This window comes from Dipodomys ordii, unplaced genomic scaffold, assembly GCF_000151885.1.
Source record: "Dipodomys ordii isolate 6190 unplaced genomic scaffold, Dord_2.0 Scaffold51, whole genome shotgun sequence".
NCBI classification, from domain to species: Eukaryota; Metazoa; Chordata; class Mammalia; order Rodentia; family Heteromyidae; genus Dipodomys; species Dipodomys ordii.
The window spans coordinates 4,895,693-4,915,466 of record NW_012267267.1 but is presented as its reverse complement, the minus strand read 5'-3'; the positions used below and the strand labels follow the sequence as shown (position 1 = coordinate 4,915,466).

Here is a 19,774-nt window from a genome sequence, read left to right as displayed (position 1 = left end):
ACCACAGCCAGCTTTCAGGGATATTTTTCACGACAGAATAGGCTGTTACCCAAAGCTACTTTTAGGACACAGGGATATAATTAGAGAACGAGAAGCCTGTGGCCCTCAGGGCCCTCTAGCACTCAAGTACATTTTCTTTCCATCCAAAAATAATAAGACACAGCCTCACTAGCTCTGCCCAGATGCAGACTCCATTATTACTTAATCATCAAGCAAAATAGGGTTATTTTTCCATTCACAATAATCAAGTCCATCAAATCCAATCTGCTTTTTATTATCTTACTTATCAGAATATTCTCTTCCTTGTCACTCAAATCCTTCTAACTAGTAATGTTAAGGATGATTATAGGGATTTGGGGAAATGACATAGCATGGAACCAGAAGAAAATACAACAGACTACTGGGGGAGGGAAGGTTGCTAAGTCACAAGCATGTCTTGGAGTCAATATAGCAGGGAGAAAGCAATTAAAATTTGAGCCTAGCCTGTGTAACAACCCTCAATATAACCAGCTTACTCCTTCTGCTATAAAATGATCCTTCAGCCACCCCTACCCCTACTCCCCCCACCCCCGCCCCCAAAAAAAACTCAAAAGAAAAAATACCTAAAAGTGTAAATAATATCATTTTGGACCTACCACAGCATTAAGAAAGAGCCTCCCGTGCAATGATGTAAGGAGTGATAACATTCAAGATGCAGTGCACTCATAAACTGCTGTGTTGAACTGAAATCCTTTTGTATAACTACTTAAAGGTGATTTTTAAAAGTGAAAAAATAAATAAAAGAAAATGCACATACACAAACAAAGAGTTTGCACTGCATAAGATTTTTAGATGTTCTCCTTGGTACAAATCAGATTATGCAGAACTACAAAAATTTATGGCATGTAGCTTCTGTTTCTCTGGCCACTACTGTGGGCAGATGCTTCACAATTATGAGCAGGCCAATCCTTACAACAATCCCATAGGACAAGTATTACTCAATAAAGTACCTTTATCCCCAGGCGCCTTAAAGATGCACCAGACCAACAGTAGGATTCTACCTGACTGTCCATGGAGTCAACACAAGTAGTGATGCACAGTGTGAACTAGAAAAAAAATATATTCATTCATCCCCACTTGGCCCTTACTGAGCCTACTGGTGGCCTTTAGTCATCATGGGGCTTGAGTAAAAAGCTTAGGAAATCCACCTTACCTTGACTGGAGCAAGAAGTCTTAGAGGAAATAGAATAATAGTTACAGCTAATGTTACCAAAAACTCATGGTGGAAACTGGGTCTAGTTATTAACTGCCAGCTTACAGATGAGACCTGAAGAAGTCAAATAATTGCTGAAGATAACAAGATCAGAAAGTTTCAGAGTAGAATATTGGTTGAAATTCAAAAGCCACATTCTTAAGCACTAAGGCTCTAATGCTTGAAAACAGTCTAAAACTTCTCCTAAATGAAGAGGACAATGCAAATCCTGGAATCATTTCTTTATATAAACAAATTTGGCTTCCTTTTTTTCTTTGAACTGTCACTACAAGCTATAAACTGGAGGATGGTGAGCTAAACCTTAAAAACATCTTACTTGGCCTAAAAAAAAGAGGCTTCTCTCGAATATTTTAGAACCTGTGCCATTAAAAATTGTCAAAGTCTTTGACGGTTGGTCATTTTGCCATGTTTTTGCTTGCCAACATAAACAAAACAAATACCAAACACCCCAGAGGAGATATGTCTCCTATCAGTCCAAGCTCCTGCTTCTATGAGTTACAAGAAAGTATGAGAAAAGAGGTTTAATAAGGCCTCTGTTCATAGTTTTAAAGCTGTAATAAATGCCAACACTTGGACATCAATTGAATTTCCATGAAAAAGTCCAGATTTCTGGCTTGAGCCAGAAGATGAAGCAACCCTGGGCAGGCACTCTTGTGATGGAAGAGCAGTCGCCCTGTGGTGGAATGCACACCCTTCTAGCTAACTATGCTCTTGAAATGGTCCTCATGATTGAATCTCCACTTGCTTGACCCACATTCACTGTCCGACTACCATAGGCATCTGGGTTTTCAAGTGTTAATCTAACATTTCTTTCCATTCTTTAAATTGTACAATAATCAAACTCAGTACTAATGATGGTTCAAAACAGAAGTATCAAGTAGAAAGAACACTTTCAGTGGCTGACATTGACAAATTGAGTCAATTTGCCACCAATCCCATGGGTCCAGCAATTGAACTGAATTGTAGGCAGGTAATACCCTCACCAGGTAATACTGGTTCATGGATAGCTGGTACTTGACAATACCAGCAGGGAAAACTTAAGATGGTTCACAGGATCCACAGGCTATGCATCGTATGGTTTGCTTGGGCCTGCACTATACGTTGTATAGTTGCTTCGAACCAATGGAATATAGCAATGGTGATGGGTTTTCACTCCATTGTGCCATGTATTGGCAGAGAAGGACAAATTATGTTCCCCAAGTCTGGTACACTACATACAAGACAAAAGGTACAGAAATGAAAAAGAGACAAAAGGGGAAAAACAGAAGAAATCAAAGAAAAACACACACACACAAAACCTCCTCTGATTTGAGAAGTGTAAGGAAAAGCACAGAAATGGCAGGAGAAAGGGTGAACTAATTCAGCAGCAATACTCACTACACACTATGTGGCAAATTAACTATATAATTTGTCAAGGGAGGAGCTGGGAGGGAAAAGTAGGAGAAAATGAGGGAAGAGGGGACACTGTTCAACAAGAAATGTACTCAATACGTGACTTATATAACTGCAACCCCTCTGTACATTACCTTTACAAAACCCCCCCAACATTAGAATATAGCTTGTTTCATTCACTCACACAAACGGAAACATACACACACAAACACACACACACACACACACACACACACACACACAAACACAATACAGAATGTGCCCTAGTAACATTTATCATTGGAAAATAAATTTAAAAAATAAATGTCCCACTAAATTGACTTTGAATTAATCACAAGAGAAAATACCTTGATAAGATTTTTAAAAAATTAAAAGGACTGGTCTGGTCTAATCAGAATCAGATGAGTATATTAAAAGAAAGACCCAGTCTTTCCTGAAGCCAGGGACTTGAATAGAAGACATGTGCCCCTACTGGGCTCAAGGAAGCAAACAAACATGAGGTTTATAGTTGCCAGGAAACAGGCCCTGCCAGTGAGCAGGTGAGCTCAGACAAGGACTGGGAGCCTCAGTTCCATAGCCCTGTTTGACTGTGAGTTTCCAGCCTTGTAAAGCTCTAGACAGGAGACTCAGGTAACCTGTAGTGACCCAGAGAAGCTGGGAGATAATAAATGTATGCTATTTTAATCCCATAGGCTATCTATTATTAATTACCATAATAATAGTGACTTCTGTCACTTAGAGTGCTTATCACGTCAGACACCATGCTTTGCTTTGTCAACGCTGTTTTGCTTTAAATTCAGATACTCAAGAGAACTTGAAAATGTATTCCTCACACTATCTCAGGAAGATACATTACCTGGTGTGCTGGTGCATAATCCTAGCACTTGGGAGGCTGAGGAGGGAGGCCCACAAGGCTAGTGTAAGGTTACATTGCAAGACTGTGTCTCAAAAAATAAAAATAAAGAAAAAAAAAGTCCACTCATGTTTTCCAAAAAATTAAGAGGGAAGAAAAGCTACAGATTTTCAAATATTAAAGGGAAAACCAAACATTCTTTTTAGTAACTTCAAAGCAGAGTCCCATTTCAAATATCCTTTCTTTTCCTTTAGCATGAATCCTAATTCCAGATTTTCCTTACTACATGGAAATTAAATTAGAGTCCCTTTGTACATGTAAAGGGCCATGCTCATCTAAATGACAGCTGGTTAGAAGAGGGAAGAATCAAGGGAAGAATACATGTGTACATGCGCACAGGCAAGGACCAGCCCAAGTCCAGGAGAAAGGCTGACAAGCAACAATGGAAAGCATGTGGGTGTACTCTTGGGAAACAAACGGGGAATGTGTTCTTAATAAAGGAGCCAGAAGAAGAGGCTCTGGGAGTCAAGAGATAATATACAGACTGATGATCTCTGACTGGAAAATATCTAGTGAGAGCTCAGTATTAGATGAGCATAAAGATAATTCATGAAAGATGTTTCCATGTCAATTTAAAATATGAGCTCTGAAAACAGCGCTAAACATTCATAACACCATCCTATTGCCATTTCTATCAATTATGGCCAATAGTCCTTGGAGAGAATGCACCTACTTGCTTGGAATCTTGTGTTATTGTTTGTGTTTCTGATTAACTGAAATGCCTTTTGAAATCCTACTGCATGCTGAGTAGGGTTGTCTGAAGACTTGACACTGCTAACGAACGTGGACATCTTCCTTTTGGTCTCACTGGTGGCGGGAGACAGGAAGGTCTTATAGCACTGGTCTAGTGAGCAAGTCCGGACGGTGTCTGCTACAGTCAACACAGAAATCTAGTGGAAAAGGCAAAAAAAATTTTTTTAAAGCATTATCCAACAATTTAAAAGATTCAAACAAAAATTCAGAAATTAAGGGCCTGTAGAACAGTTACTAAGTTTAAAAATAAAGAACTATAGTCATAAGTCTATCAAATTTGAAATGAGTAAGACAGAGGGAGCAAAAAGATTTATTTTTGTCTCCAAATGAAGAAAGCTACAAGCCAGGTACCACTGGCTCCTGCCTGGAATCCTAGCTATTCGGGAGGCTGAGATCTGAAGGATTGTGGTACAAAGCTGTCCCAGGCAAAAAAGTCTGTGAGAATCTTTATCTCCAATCGTGTCTTCCCCCTCCTCCTGCTCCCCACAAAAGCTGGAAGTGGAGCTGTGGCTCAAATGGTACAGTGCTAGTCTTGAGCAAAAGAGCTCTCAGGGACAATACCCAGGACAATACCCAGTTCAAACCCCTCAGCTGGCACAAAATAAAAACAAAACCAATAAAACTATAAAACACGTATGCTGAGAAAAAACATGGGTTTTTCAAACTGGAGGTGGGGATTGAGTATACAGGAGTTGACTTTTTCGGGTTCTTTGTTTTGTTTTTGCTGGTCCTGGGTCTTGAATTCAGGGCCTCAATCTCTGAGCTTTTGTGCTCAAGGCTAGCTCTCAACCACTTGACCTGCAGCTTCACTTGTGGCTTTTTGGTGGTTAATTGGAGATAAGAGTGTCTAAGACTTTCATGCCTAGGCTGGCAATGAACTATCATCCTCAGATCTTAGCCTCTTGAATAGCTAAGATTACAGATGTGAGCTACCTGTACCCAGCTGGATGAGTTAGTTTTGTAGATCGAAATGTCCACAGGCAATAGATTATCATTAACTGTACACATGCCTGTCCAGGTCAGCCCACACCCAACACCCAAATCCCCACAGCTTTGTCCTCCATAGCTTCCAATATCAAAGTCCTTGCTAAATAAAAACACTAACAGGAAGTATAAATGAGATAGTTTATGGTGGTGATGGGGTTATGAAAGAGATTTTTGGATTGGCAAATAATATTTGGATTCCCAAATATTAGAATGAAAATGAAATTACTCTTTTTCTCCCAATTTTAAGGTTGGATTAAGAAAAGATACGAAATAAGTGCAATGGTGTAGCTGAGGCAGAGGGACTTACTGTAAATTTAAGACTAGCTTGGGTCACACCTTGAGCTGAAGGCCAGCTTGATATACATAGAGAGACCTTGTCTAATAAAATGCGTGTGCAGGTGTGTATCTGTGTGTGTGTGTGCATATGAGATGGAGCTATGCCCAAAGAGATACATTGTTAGAAGATTTCGCACTTGCATAAACAACATACATCCTGTCATACCCTATGTAAATAGTATACTCAACTTACACAGCCTTATATGGTATGGTTTACTATATTTAATAATTTTATTGGGCTACCAGTATATATGTGGGACATGATTGACTGAGATTTAGCACTATGAGGCTCATGACTGTAAGTCATAAAACAATGAAGTAACTTTAAAAAGCCATTCAAGGAGGACCAATGGCACAGGAGTCACTTGCACAACGTTACCTTATCATGTTCATCGATGGCACTGAGGATGACCTGAGCAGCATCCTTGGCGATCTGGAGCTGGGTGTCTGTGACTGAAGCACCATGGTCCAGGATCACAACTATGTGTTTAGACTGTGGCCGAACGGTAGAAACATAGATGGGTCTAGAGGGAGAAGAAACTCTATGAGGTCAGTTATAAAGGCCTTAATTAATCCAGCTGTGATGAGTGAGCGTAGTAGTGTCCATATATTCTTCTGGGGAGGGCCCAAGGATGGACAGAGATCAGGACTGAAGGAGAAACTGAATGAGTGCATCACAAACAACATCTCAAGACAGCAACATGCACTTGTAGAATAAGGACTGGGAATTTCTGACTAGAGGGGAATTTTCAAGTGTCCTTCTTCAGCATACTCCAGAGTTATTTGTCACCGAGTCTTATGTATGCTGATGTAAGAAATGAGGTGGTCATCCCTTAGGCTGTAGAAACTGGCAAACAGGGAGAGGAAAATTCACTTAACCCTTCCTCACTCTCTCCCCCGTATCTACACCTTCCTTTTATAACCCCTCCCCCTTCTGAAGAGGAAAAAAACCCAAAGCAAAAACAAACACCACCTTCAACAATAATAATAATAACATCCAAAACTATGTTTCCATTTCCTAGCGTTCATTTAATAAATAGTATTTTAAATGTTCAGAGAAGTTACACCTTTGTATTCCTAAGGGTATCTTCCTTTTGTCTAACTGTTTGTGTGGGAATGCCTGGAGTCCTGAGAAGGTTATCATGTCCAGTTGTATTTTAGATCTAGCTTCCATATGAGAGAAAACAGGCACCATTGGTAATTTTGCGTTTGGCTTACCTCACTTAGCATCCATTCCATTCCCTTGCATATGACATAAGCTTATTCTTTCTAATGTATGAGTAAAATTCCATTGTGTATATGTGCCACATGTTATTAATTCACTCATCTGTTGTAGGGTATCTGGGCTGTTCCCATAACTTGGCTATTGTGAATAGTGCAGCAATGCACATGGCTGCACAATGTAATGATCTGGGTAGATGCCCAGGAGAGGTATGGCTGGATTCACCTTTGCAGTCTCACTGAATGAAACTTTGCTAGAAGCTAGGTAGCCTATAACCTATAACCTGCCTAGCTTAGAATAGCAGATTTCCTCCCATTCGAGCAGTCCTGTGAAGAGGTCCTCTTTCTTTTCTGTGATGAGACAATTCACACAGGTCAACCATCAAAAGGCTCTTTACTAAAACCATGCCATCAAAATGTGTCCAAGACCGCCATAACCACTCTTCTTGCCAAGGTTTTGTTTGCCAACATGAAGATAAAGGGGGAAGGGGTGGGGTGGGGGCCCAAGAAGCAATGGCTCTGGTCAAAGCAGCCTTCTGCTTATGTGCTATGCAAGGAGGTTTATGGGAAAGGGTTTAATGAGGTTACTATTCACAGTTTTAAAGCTGGAACAAATTAGAGGAGGCTTAAAAAAATCAAATCGGCCTCAGGAGAATTCTCTCCTTTATTGACACCCCTAAAATACTAAATTTTTCTTTGAAATGTTAGGTGCCAGTGAGTCACAAAAGTCTGAGTATAAATTAAGAAATGTAGGCAAAAATACCAAATCCCCTCAAAATCTGGCCAAATTTATACTAATTGTTCTCAAGCCAAAAGTCTTGCATTAACACTTAAGTATTATTTTCATCGATCACTACCAGTAGTGAAATAGGATAAAAAGAATGTAAGAGATGAGGTTACAGAAATGAGACAGGGAATAGAAAAGAAGGTACATTTGACCATCTTCAACCTGACTACTCAGTCAAATGTTTAATTTTCTAGGTTCTTCAGGCTCTAAGGAGAGGATTTTCTGTAAAATGATAGTTTTTGTTAGAAAAAAAGAAGAAAGCACCCCATGTTAAATGTATAAATGTACAAACTAGAAGCATCGATGTACCATGCCTGCAATCCACCAGTGTTATTCTTGTGTTGTCATGCTCTGAAACCCTGCATTCTTCCAAGTGATACAGAGCAGTTGCAAATGTATTAGGGGGAAAAATGAGCACAAGAGATGAGAATGGCAACCTATGATGAGAGAAATGTGGATTACTGAGCCAAGAGAAGAAAAGATCAAGGGTTAATTCACCAAAGAGGCTAAGAACAGCCTAAAAACTATGAATGGTTTGAGGCATGGCAAAGACCTGCCCTGTCATTTGGATTATCCATCTTGGTGATTCACGAGAAGCAGTATGCCATCATTTCTGCCTTCTAGAAGCAAATAAGAATTAGATGGTACCAGGCACTGGTGGCTCATGCCTGTAATCATAGCTACTCAGGAGGCTGAGATCTGAAGATTGTGGTTCAAAGCCAGCCCAGCAGGAAAGTCTGTGAGACTCTTATCTCCAATTAACTACCAGAAAACTGGAAGTGGTGCTGTGGCTCAAGTGGTAGAGTGCTTGCTTTGAGCTGAAGAGCTGAGAGACAGCACCGAGGCCCAGAGTTCAAGCCCCATGACTAACAAAAAAGGAAAAAAGAAAAAAAAAAAGGAAAAAAATAATTAGATGGTTTCTGATAGCCCAGGCATTCTTGAGATGAGCCAATTAGAAGCCCAAATCATGACATCTGGTCCAGACTCCAAGATGCTCAAGTCTTACCAGAATATGAAAGTCAAAAAACACACAGTAAAAATGTTTTGCTTTGTCTTTTTGTAGTAAAAGCATAGACCAAGTATTTTTTCCTAGGAGACAAACTCTAGATGCTTCAAAGGAAAGGCAGGGAGGAAGCTAAAGAGATGGTTTATTTAGATACTAAAAAATGGCATGGCATGGAAAGTGGGCAGCTGGCACTGGCTTCATATGTTCTGGCACCAAACACTTGACACAGCAAATAGGAAACTGTCTAGGCTAAAAAAGAAAGCTTTTTTTGCCTAGGAGAGGTCTACAAATTGATGAGTCTTGTCATATAAATGATCTATCTCCCCATTACTCTCTCTCCCTCTGGCTATATAGTACTATCCCAGGACGGTGGTGATTTCTAATCCAGTGCCTTCTGAACAATCTTAGTAGTTGGAGTACTAGTAGTTAGTAGTAGTTTCACAACTTCTAGTAGCTGAAATTGGCATATAAATTTCAATCATGGAAAGGAAGGTTGAGAATCACAAAATCTACTGGAATCTATCACCATGTCATGTCTTGTGTTGTACTATAGAGAAGGTACCATCATTTCTTTATGTTTCAACAAAGATATCTGACGTTCAAAAACTCTTAAGTGCTTCCAACACGTCAATTTCATACAGTTTGTTTAGACAGGTCGTGGAAAGATCTTCTGGTCTGTCCTACCCTAGCCTATTACATCCTCATGATTCAAATGGGGACATCATTTTAGAACAGCTCAAAATTCTCAACTTAACAGCTTTGAGGCAGAGCTGTATATGGCATAAGAACTATGTTTCATGTGGTCCATGTTTTTTTTTAAATTTCTTTATCTGCATACTGGGGATTGAACACAGGTTTTACCAAGGGTAGGCCAGGGTTCTACCATGAGCCATGTGCTCAGCCTGTTTATGGAAATCACTCTTAAACAAAAAGAACAAAACTTTAGCAAATCAACATACCTACTGCGATGTTCATAGCTGCCTTTACACCGGAACTTGTGAGCTGGGAAAACCGTGAAAATTCCTTCTTCTGAACTGAAATACTGCCACTTAATTCCAGGATTGGATTTCAGGTTGTCTGCAAGAACTGGAGGAGTAGGGAAAAAAATATAACCACCAAATCCACAGGTGTACATAGCTACAGCATCTGTTCTGTATAACCTGTTTGTAGTATGAAGAAATCCCACTAGATAACAAGGTTGTAAATTTTCTACAAAATATTTTCTTCCTGCTCTTAAAAAAATAACCTGTGAATAGAAAGTATAATGTTTCAGTTAAATGAAACTATTATTCTTAACATTGTAGGGTGATTTTCTATGTCCTGGATTATTTTTCTAGCACAAATGATTCATTTGCATTAATCACTCTCTTCTCTCATGGGGCCAATCCCTGTTGAGCTAGTGTACACTTGTTGGCTTGAGGTACATTCTCTAACTGAAGACTGATTTGATGTTAACAGACTTTGCTTTCATTTGTGTCACTTCACAGTGAGGGAAATAGCACAGATGGTGCATGAGGCCCAGAACCATAACCACTTAGGATTATGGCTCTTGTTTACAAAGTGTTAGAATGATTCCTATGCTCTCAGTGCTGGGATAGAGATATGCCCTTATTTGCCACCATTAAAAAAAAAAAAAAGAAGCCTAGCCGGGTGCTAGTGGCTCACGCCTGTAATCCTAGCTCTCAGGAGGCTGAGATCTGAGGATCTCAGTTCAAAGCCAGCCTGGGCAGGAAACGCCGTGAGACTCTAATCTCCTATAAACCACCAGGAAACTGGAAGTGGTGCTGTGGCTCAAGTGGTAGAGCGCTCGCCTTGAGCTGAAGCGCTGAGGGACAGTGCCTAGACCCAGAGTTCAAGCCCCACAACCGACAAAAAAAAAAGCCTAGGCTATTGGTTCTTATTATTCTTTCTTGGAATTTGAGCTTAAGAAAGAGACTTACATGAAGCTTAAGAAATGCATCAATAAATGGGGTTCAAGCCTAGGTACACTGGTTCCTGCTCATCACATCATGCTGCATTTGCATCGTATCCCTTCCTGCCACTGGTCCACATCTGACTTGCCCTCAGCCCAGGGCTACCCAACTTGTATGCAAACCTGTCTCCTTATTTATTCTTTTACGCAGTGTGTCATGATGTATTCCAGGCTGACCTCAAATGCTCAGTTCTCATGTCCATACTCCTGAGTACTCAGATAATAGGTATGCAAAAACACACCCAGCCTTCCCCCACCCCACCTGCCCAAACACTCTTACAATCTAATTTCGTTGAGCTTTTTTGCCCTTGCTCTGTTTTATACCAACTCAGTCCTTTGCTAGACACTAACAACTTACTATGTGTAAGTTGGTTTTCTATGCTGCCAGATGTATAAAGATGAGCAAAACTTAAGTTCTGGTGCAATAACTGATAGACCAACAGACTTACAGATGCAAAGCAATTTAGTAAAGAAAATTCTGAGCAAAGGCAAAAGGAAGGGAAAGAAGGTGTGTTTAGCCAAACACACATGCCCAAATGCCCAAGTCGAGGATCTGTTTCTGTATGGCTCTAGGGGCTGAGTTGTAGCGGATAGCGATCTTGGACCTTGACCTCTATAGAGACAGAGTACTCACACAGATATTTCATTTAACGTATCCAAAATGAAACACAATTTGTGGCCTAATTTCCATGTTGCAAATGAGAAAATGGGAGCCCAAAGATGGTTCCTAGCTCTTTCTAACCTCACTTTCCTTCACTGCACTTACCCTCCCCAAAATTGTCGTCTTAGTTTAAAATACCAGTTTTTTTCTCTCCCTCCCTGACCTATGTCATATATTCAGTGCTGTACAAACAGGAATTTGGCATCATCCACCCAGAGCTAGGGAAAGGTATATAGATTGTGTAGATAGTGTAGATAGATAGACAGACAGACAGACAGACTATATCTTGAGCAAATGCAAATCCAGTTAGCAGGTGGTAAGGTTGTTTCTTAAACATAGCTCTTCTGAATCAAACGTGTGTTCTATTTCTTTCTTAGCAAAATTCTTCTGCTCCATATGACAAAAGGGTGGACAACTTACAAGATTGTTTTAATATCCTGGTAAACATCAAGGTCCAAAATTCTGAAATGGAAATATGAAGACTATCATAGGATATAGGGGGGACGCAGATATCTGGGCAGTTCAATAAAGGGGATGTGACTATTATGTGCCTGCCTCTCTTACTCCAGATCATCATTAACTCCAAGGTAAGACATGGGTCTGCTCTGTCTCCTTAGCCTTCAGTCCAGTGGCTGGTCTGCAAGGTGGCTTATTACATGGACTGAATTCCCATTGGACACAGGAGGCCCTGCTTCTGCTTTCAACCCACTAGGTTTCCATCCATGATCCTGATGCCTGCTTGGCTTTGGTTGACTCATCTCCATTTGCTCTTGGCCTTCTCTAGGCAGGGGACTACATGGTAGGATGAAAGGAAGGGGAGCAAAATGATACAAGTTCTTTCTTCAAAAACAAATAAGCCGGGTGCCAGTGGCTTGCTCCTATAATCCTACCTACCGAGGAGGCTGAGATCTGAGGATCATGGTTCAAAGCCAGTCTAGGCAGGAAAGTCCATGAGACTCGTCTCCAGTTAATCCCCAGAAAACCAGAAGTAGCACTGTGGCTCAAAGTGGTAGAGTGCTAGCCTTGAGTGATAAAACTCGGGGATAGCAGCCAGGCCATGAGTTCAAGCCCCAGGACTGACCAACAAAACATAAAACAAAAATAGACTAGTTGAGGGAGACTAAAAAGACACACCAAACCTTTTATTAATTAGCATAGTGTCTGATTATCAGCTTGGATCAGCTTAGGAGGAGGGCTATCCAAAGACAGGATAGATGAACCAGTACCAAGGACATATGCCTAACAGTCCTTATGCTAGGTGTCCTGCACATGTTGCAGTGGATTTTTGCACTTGGGTGTATAGAGTGCAAATGGTCTTTCAAGATGGCAGCCAGGGCAGGAATTGTGAATTTTCTTTGGGAGATGCTGACATAGCAAAGCCAGAAGCCAAAAGCAAAGGCCTGCTTGTAAACTTATCCAAGGAAAGCAGATGCAGAGATCAGCTGTGGTTGCCCCAAATGACGTGAACACAGAGTGACAGTCTATTTGGCTCATGTCTCCCTCTCTCTATTTGAGTGAGGCTCACCAAGTTTAGAGTTGTATTTACTTTGTAGGTGTCTCCCTGTCATGAAAAATATGTTTTCTAGGGGCTTGCTTTCTGAGCCATGGCAAATATTTTGGTTGTTTTCCAAAAATGAACAAATGTGACAGTAATTAAAGTATGAGATTGACGTTTATATGCCAGATTCATCTTTATTCCCGGCAGTTACAGATGCAGATCTGTTTAGCCAGCTCCACCTGTCACTGGATCCCTTCCAAAATATAAAAAAAAAATCAAGATGTTGGTCAATAAACCTTGTATTTTATGCTGCTCATTAACTTCAACTTTGGAAGAAATTGCTGAGATAACATATGACTATGTCATAAACAGTCAGCCTGCCCCTTCTAGGAACATCTGCCAGGGCTTACCTGGGGCTATGCCTATGAATGGTCTGATGAGACCCTAAGGTCGACTTGACCATAGCAAGCATGCACCGGGCTGGGATGTGGCAAGTCTTGTGCTAATGCCCACACACATGCTGTTGGGATTCTCCCATTCACAAACCAGTCATTTCACATGCAGTAAGAATTCCCATGTTTAGGTCAGAATGAGATGAAACCCACAGACCTTCAGAAGCACTTGAAGTCCACTCATTTCTATTACTACTTGGTTTTCAATGACCAGATCTCAGCACAGAACTTTCATTCAGTCTGCTACAGTGATTGTCAACCTCTATGAAGGATCACGCAGCAGAACTCCTTTTGCATACTATAAGATCTCTGTCAAAGCTACTCAACTCTACTATTGTAATGAGAAGCCAACCGCAGGCCTGTGTAAATGAATGAGTGTGGCTGTGTGCCCATGAAAGTCTATTTACAAAAATCAGTGGCAAGCCATAGCTGGTCAGAGGTCCTCTAAAAGAACCTTGCAAAACATATTGCATGTAGGACTTGAGGCCTTTCCAAAGCCTTAGACTTTTAGCAACAATCACCTTACATTTTTCCCATCACCAAGGAGGGATGGCACTGCTTAGCCTCACAAAAATTGTAGGAGTAAAAACGATTACTTCTTTTTTGACTACTTAAAGATAAAAATAAAATTAAAAAAAATTATTACCTCTAAGTCATAGATGAGGAAAACAGGCTCAGAAAGCTTTTGTGATATGCCCGAGGTTTCACTTTGGGCAAGAAGAGAGTGTGAAAAATCAAGAATCTGTGACTATAATGCCTTTTCCAAGATCATTGTGAGGTGGGGTGGCCGCCCCCCCCATGAAACATCTGGCTGATAGGAATGTACCCACATGGATGAGGTTTCTCTGCCTTATCTCTTGGGGTCTGAATTTTGACCTTGATCTCATTTACATGGCTCAATGAGCAGCCCTGCCAACCCTGCAATAAAAACCCAAATACCGCCTTTGCAAGGAAAGCTCAATGACTTCATTTAAAAGTAACATCTGTAATAATAAACAGGCTCCAGTGAAACTATTAAAAGGGGAGCCAATGGGACAAACATTGTTTTATAAATAAATCAGAAGTCATAGTGAGTGATACATTTAGTTTTCACACACACACCCCCCCCCCCCCCCCCCCCCCCCCCCCACCATTCTAGTTCCTTAACAATTGTTCCAGCACTACAGCTCAGTATCAGACAAGGTTTCTCAAATTCTCCCAGTGAGGTTTTCTTTGGCATGTGATTAGATCTCATCCTTTATTTGGTGTTAACAGAAGATGATGGATGTGTTGATGATGAGCTCCACCCTCCTATCCCTGCCCCAGCAGTAATTTATCAGTGTGGTACAATCCAGGCAGGATCCTCTCTGACCTAGATGTGGTGGTGAATGAGGGACTGCTTATCCATGAAGGCAAGCCAGAGGAGCTTTCCCCATTCATATACATCACTTGGCCCACTTGGGCTAGTGTCCAAACACAAGGTCCTGCAGACTCATTCCTTCCTCAGACATGTTGGAAGTTGTCTGGGAATAAATCTGGGCAGGTGATCAACCTGCTGGTCCATAATGTACAGCATTAGCCTTGAATGAGTAAGATCAGAATCTGTCTACATTGCTCTGTACCACAGATAGGTATGTTTTCTTTTTCCTTGCAAAAGTCTGTCTCCAAGCAGGGGGTTTCCCATTTCTTCTAGAATCTCTTATTGAGTTATCACTCCCCGCCTTCTACTCAGTGGTATAATTTCCAGATCCCTCATTTCTAGCCCAGATGCTGGGCTAGCTCTGTGTCTAACTCCTCTTTGCATTTCTTGAAGCAGAGAGTCCCCATTCTTACCATATTCAGATTCCTGTTCTTGGAAAATTTGTGGAAATGGTAGCTATAGTATCAGGCTGAGATGCCCTGGTTGATAAAATTATAAAAATCTTTATAATTCTAGCTACTTAGGAGGCTGAGATCAGAGGATCACAGTTTGAAGCCATCAAGACACGAGACTCTTATCTTCAATTAACTAGCAAAAAGCCAGAAATGGCTATGGATCAAGTGGTAGAGGTCCAGCTTTCAGGAAACACACACACACACACACACACACACACACACACACACACACACAAACTAAAGGACAGGGTCTAGGGTCTAAGCTTAAGCCTCAGTACAGGTTCAAAAAATAATAAAACTGTACTTTTCTCTAATGCAAACTTAATTAAATACTTTGACTACAACAATATGGCAGCAATGATAATTTTAAATGTCTTAGAATGCTAGCTACACTGTTCTCCAAACATCACTGCCTTGTTGAGAGCACTTACCTACACAAGATCTGACCAGGAAATGGAGCAATGGAAGGTCTGCCCTTGGGCCCAGATATGTCAAAATACATTAACTACATGTGTTCAACACATAAAATTTACTGAATGCCAACCATACCTCTAGTAAGCCTGTTTTGATAATAAAACAATGAAGATTTATTGAGTAGCCTACCAAAATTTCTATATACGGTGTGCTGCTTTTCATAATTACCCATGCGTGCATTTTTCTATCCCTATTTTATAGATGCAGAAATATCTTGCTCAAGGCCACAAAGGTATAATCTTGACCGCAATACTATAGTACTTCTCTGTGTTAACAACAACAACAACAACAACAAAACACACATGAATATTGGGAAGAAGAGGCTGGAAAAATTTGAGTTTGAAGCCAATCTGGGCTATACATGAGGCTACCTCAACAAAACAAAACAAAATCAAGCCATAGATGAATCACTGAGACAAGCACACTGGATATTGCTTGAGAGGCAGAATACAGAATAAATATATAAATATGTTGATGTTTCTCAACCAAAATAATAGTGGCATTAGTGTGTACTTTGTAGACAGCAATAGAGGGGTGAGATGGGTTGGAACATATTTAAATACGTATGGAAATGTAATGCTGAGGACCCCTTTTGTGTGACTAATATAGGCCAACAAGCAAACAGTGTAAATAAAGGCAAACAGACACAACAGGAAGCAATGAAATAAGACTTAAAATGAAATGAAGACTTAAAATGAATCTGTTGAAGGGGGAAAAAATGAACTGTGGAGCTAGTAAATCCGGCCCAGATTAGTTGGAAAATCCAATGTCATCATGTTATCATTGACTTTCCAGACTGGCTTAGCAGAAAGATGGCACAGATAAAACCTATATTTTAGGAGACAGTGTCCACAATAATCAAACATGCATGGACCTGAGCAACATTAAATGGTCAGTAGAATAGTTTTGATTAGATGGGGAACTCTTAGCAGGCAGAGAAACTATATCATTAAGGTATCTCAATCTTTTTGTAAGTGTTGCACAGGTAAGAGATGTAAGCCTCAGGATTCTGTTCTTTCAATATCATCGATATCAAAGTCTGTTTCAAAATGAAAAGATGGGTAAAAGTAGGCAAAACATAGAAATTAACAGGATGTAACTGATACTTCTTGACTTATGATCAGATTGATTCCTTGTGATAAGCCTGAAAATATGGTAAGATAATAACAATGCATCTACTCTACCAAACATCGTAATTAGTCTCACCATACACATATTCAGAAAACTTGCATTAGCTTACAATTGGGCGAAATAATACAAAACAAACCTTAAGTTATAAAAAGTGCTGACTGTCCCAGCACATACCCAGATGGAAATATTGTAGATATGAGATGGGCTGCAAAACGCCAAACATAATATCCAAAAGCCATTAGCAACATAATGTATTCTAGAGAATGGGCTACTTGCTCTCAGATAAGGAGACTGACTGGGAGCTTGGACCACTGCCATTGCCCAGTATCATGAGAGATGACTGTGCCACATAGCACTCTGCTGGAAAGATTGAAATTCAAACTCTCAGCTCTGATTTTTACTGAATCTTTGCAGCATTACTACACAACAGTGGCAACAACAAAACACCAGCAAGCTGCACCATCTTAAGTCAGGGACTATACAACTAGAGAGGAAGACTGAAGTTCCAACTGGATTTCATAACATTTATGCCAAAAGGGGAGATCCACTTTCTGTGGATTCAGAAATTATAAGTGGGTACTATGTGCCAGATGTCCAAAAATAGTCAGAAATGTCTTTCAGATGAACAGAGATAGTTCGTGGTGGCCTTTAAACAAAGAGGAGCCCGTACTGCTGTGATGTCTGGGAACCAAAAGCAATGAAAGTATGTTCATTGTAGAGGCTACTATAGCACCTCTTATTACAGGCCCTAAACTCAGGAACGATGCCTAAGAGTGTAAAGGTATTTGGATAAAACCCTGCAGACCATCAGGTGGGCCTTGGTAGTTTTATTGAACTCTAAAAAATGTGTGTTTCAATTTTGCTTCAGACTGTGTAATGAGAACCTTTGTATCTGGTCACAAGTTCAGAACAATCCTTCACCAATCAACTCTGAGGTGGACAAAATGAACACTTCTATAACAATGAGTTATATTAAAAAGTTAGGCATGTATGTATATATGTATCTATCTATAAAGAAACATCAAGAAACATTTAGCTGTAGATCTACTATGGTTTCAGGGTGTGCACTAAAAGGTTCATACGTAGAAATCTGGTCCCTTTGTGAGATATTATGGCAAATGCTTAATCCAACTATAGTGTTTGGATGTAAGGCCTCCATGATTGAATACTGGTGGCTATGTAAGAGAGAAGAGTAGAGAACAGAAGGGAGAAGAGGGGAAGGGAAGGGAGACAAAAAGGCGAAGGAAAGAAAGGGGATGAGAAGAACTAGTGAATATTACATACTCATTTTATGTAATGCCCTATATGTTGCTTCACAATTCTGCCAAAAGGAAAGCCACCCTTAAGAACTCTCTCTCTCTCTATATATATATATTTGATGCCCAATTCAACACTATTCAGCCACACATATTAATGTAGCTCCTGGACATTGGACTAGAATTATGAACTAAAATAAAATCTCCCTCTTTAAAAAAATATGTTAGCCTGTCTCAGGCATTTTGCTATAGTGATGGTCGGTCTAACACCTGTACAACTGGAAAGCATGAACATATAATGGTATTATAAGACATTTTCATCAAATATTACCTGGGATAAAACAAGCTATGATTTCTTTGGATATACAGTCACCAGTACAGCAAGTACACTGTAGAGGATTTCCTTAATATATAAAATAAAGATCTAATTTATTTAACATCCAAATTCATGAATACCTTATTCTTTGCAGGAACCCCCGTTGGAAAGGATAGGATCTATAGATACCAGGTTAAAAGTCCTTCTTGAACAGACAATACACTCTTGCTGCTTTTAGTGTTCATAGGGATTAGAAATTGGTTTACAAAAGAAGTTTCATTGTACACCTACAACGGTTTCACTATTGACACGAAGATGAACTCTAAAAACCTACACACAGTGGTAAGAAGACATCAAAGTACTCAGTGTTCCCAAAGCTAGTATTGTTCCTGAAACTTTGTAGCAGTTTAGGAAAAAAACCCAAACTGCTTCTAAAAATTAAAACATCCAAGGCCTAGTATGAAAGATTGATAAGATAGGATGTTACCAGCCCAACCTACTTTTTCTGAATCTAAAAATTACCAAGGTGCCAACGAGTGATAATCAGTATTGAGACAGATAAGGGTAAGGTAAATGTTGCAATAATGTTCTACACATTTTATATAGTTTTGAAATCTTACATCATTAATTAATGTAAGTTTTACAAGGAGAAAACTGAAGCTAAAGCAGGTGAAATAATTTATCCATGACTCTAGTGTTAGTAAAACGTTAGGAGGTAAGCTCCAATCAGTGGATCTAGTAAGTTACCTTGCTTTCTTCCCTCCTTTCTGGCTGTAACATAGTTATTGAGTCCTAACTGTGTGTAAAGCACCAGGCTGGGGCCATACCCCCTGCCTTTCCATCTAGTCCATTTCCTACTAAACTACAGTCTTTGCTGGTGAGAGGAAGAACACAGGTGAGACAGTGCACAAGAGAGAGAGAGATGTTCTTAGATCTGACCTCTAGCACCTATCATTATTTGTACACTTTCTTGTTCAGCACATTCGCCAAATAAGGGTCTTGACTACAGGAGCTATTTAATTTCTGCACATAAAATGCCGGCAAATGAATATAAGATGGCAACAGGTCTTCCAGCAAGCAGTAGATTCTTTATTCTTGCTGTATCAGAACTTTATCAGAATGACTAGTTTTCTTTGCAGTTTCTACGTGAGTTCTAAGCAAAGACCCACAATTCTGCAATCACCATTGGCTTATTTTTCTTTCACCATAGCAAATAAACGATTGCCAGATAAGCAGTTCAAAAAATATGGCTTCCTCCTTTTCTTTCCTTCTCATTTATCTTCAAGATCCAGCAGCATACACTGGATCATTTCAACATATGGACCCCAGCCTCACAGGTCCTCAAATGTTTTCCTTCTGACTTCACCATCCACATCTAACTGGTTCTTATGTCAGTGATCACTACAGTCAAAACAAAAAACCATCCATTTCTCTCCAACTCCTTGCCTGTCCTCCTCAGTGCAATAGGAAAGAGATGGATCACAAACCACTTGATAGCAGGGCTGGAACTTCT

General features: G+C 40.1%; 1 protein-coding gene across 1 annotated transcript in view; it reads right to left on the bottom strand.

The window, feature by feature from the left end:
• The window catches only part of Cachd1 (cache domain containing 1), a 221,741-nt gene that overhangs the window by 56,459 nt on the left and 145,508 nt on the right, over window positions 1-19,774 (bottom strand). The window contains exons 6-8 of the mRNA XM_013020541.1: window positions 9,607-9,733; window positions 6,013-6,157; window positions 4,231-4,447 (exon numbers count right to left, since the gene is read on the bottom strand). Of these exons, the coding sequence (XP_012875995.1) occupies window positions 4,231-4,447; window positions 6,013-6,157; window positions 9,607-9,733 (489 nt within the window). The remainder of the gene's footprint in view (window positions 1-4,230; window positions 4,448-6,012; window positions 6,158-9,606; window positions 9,734-19,774) is intronic.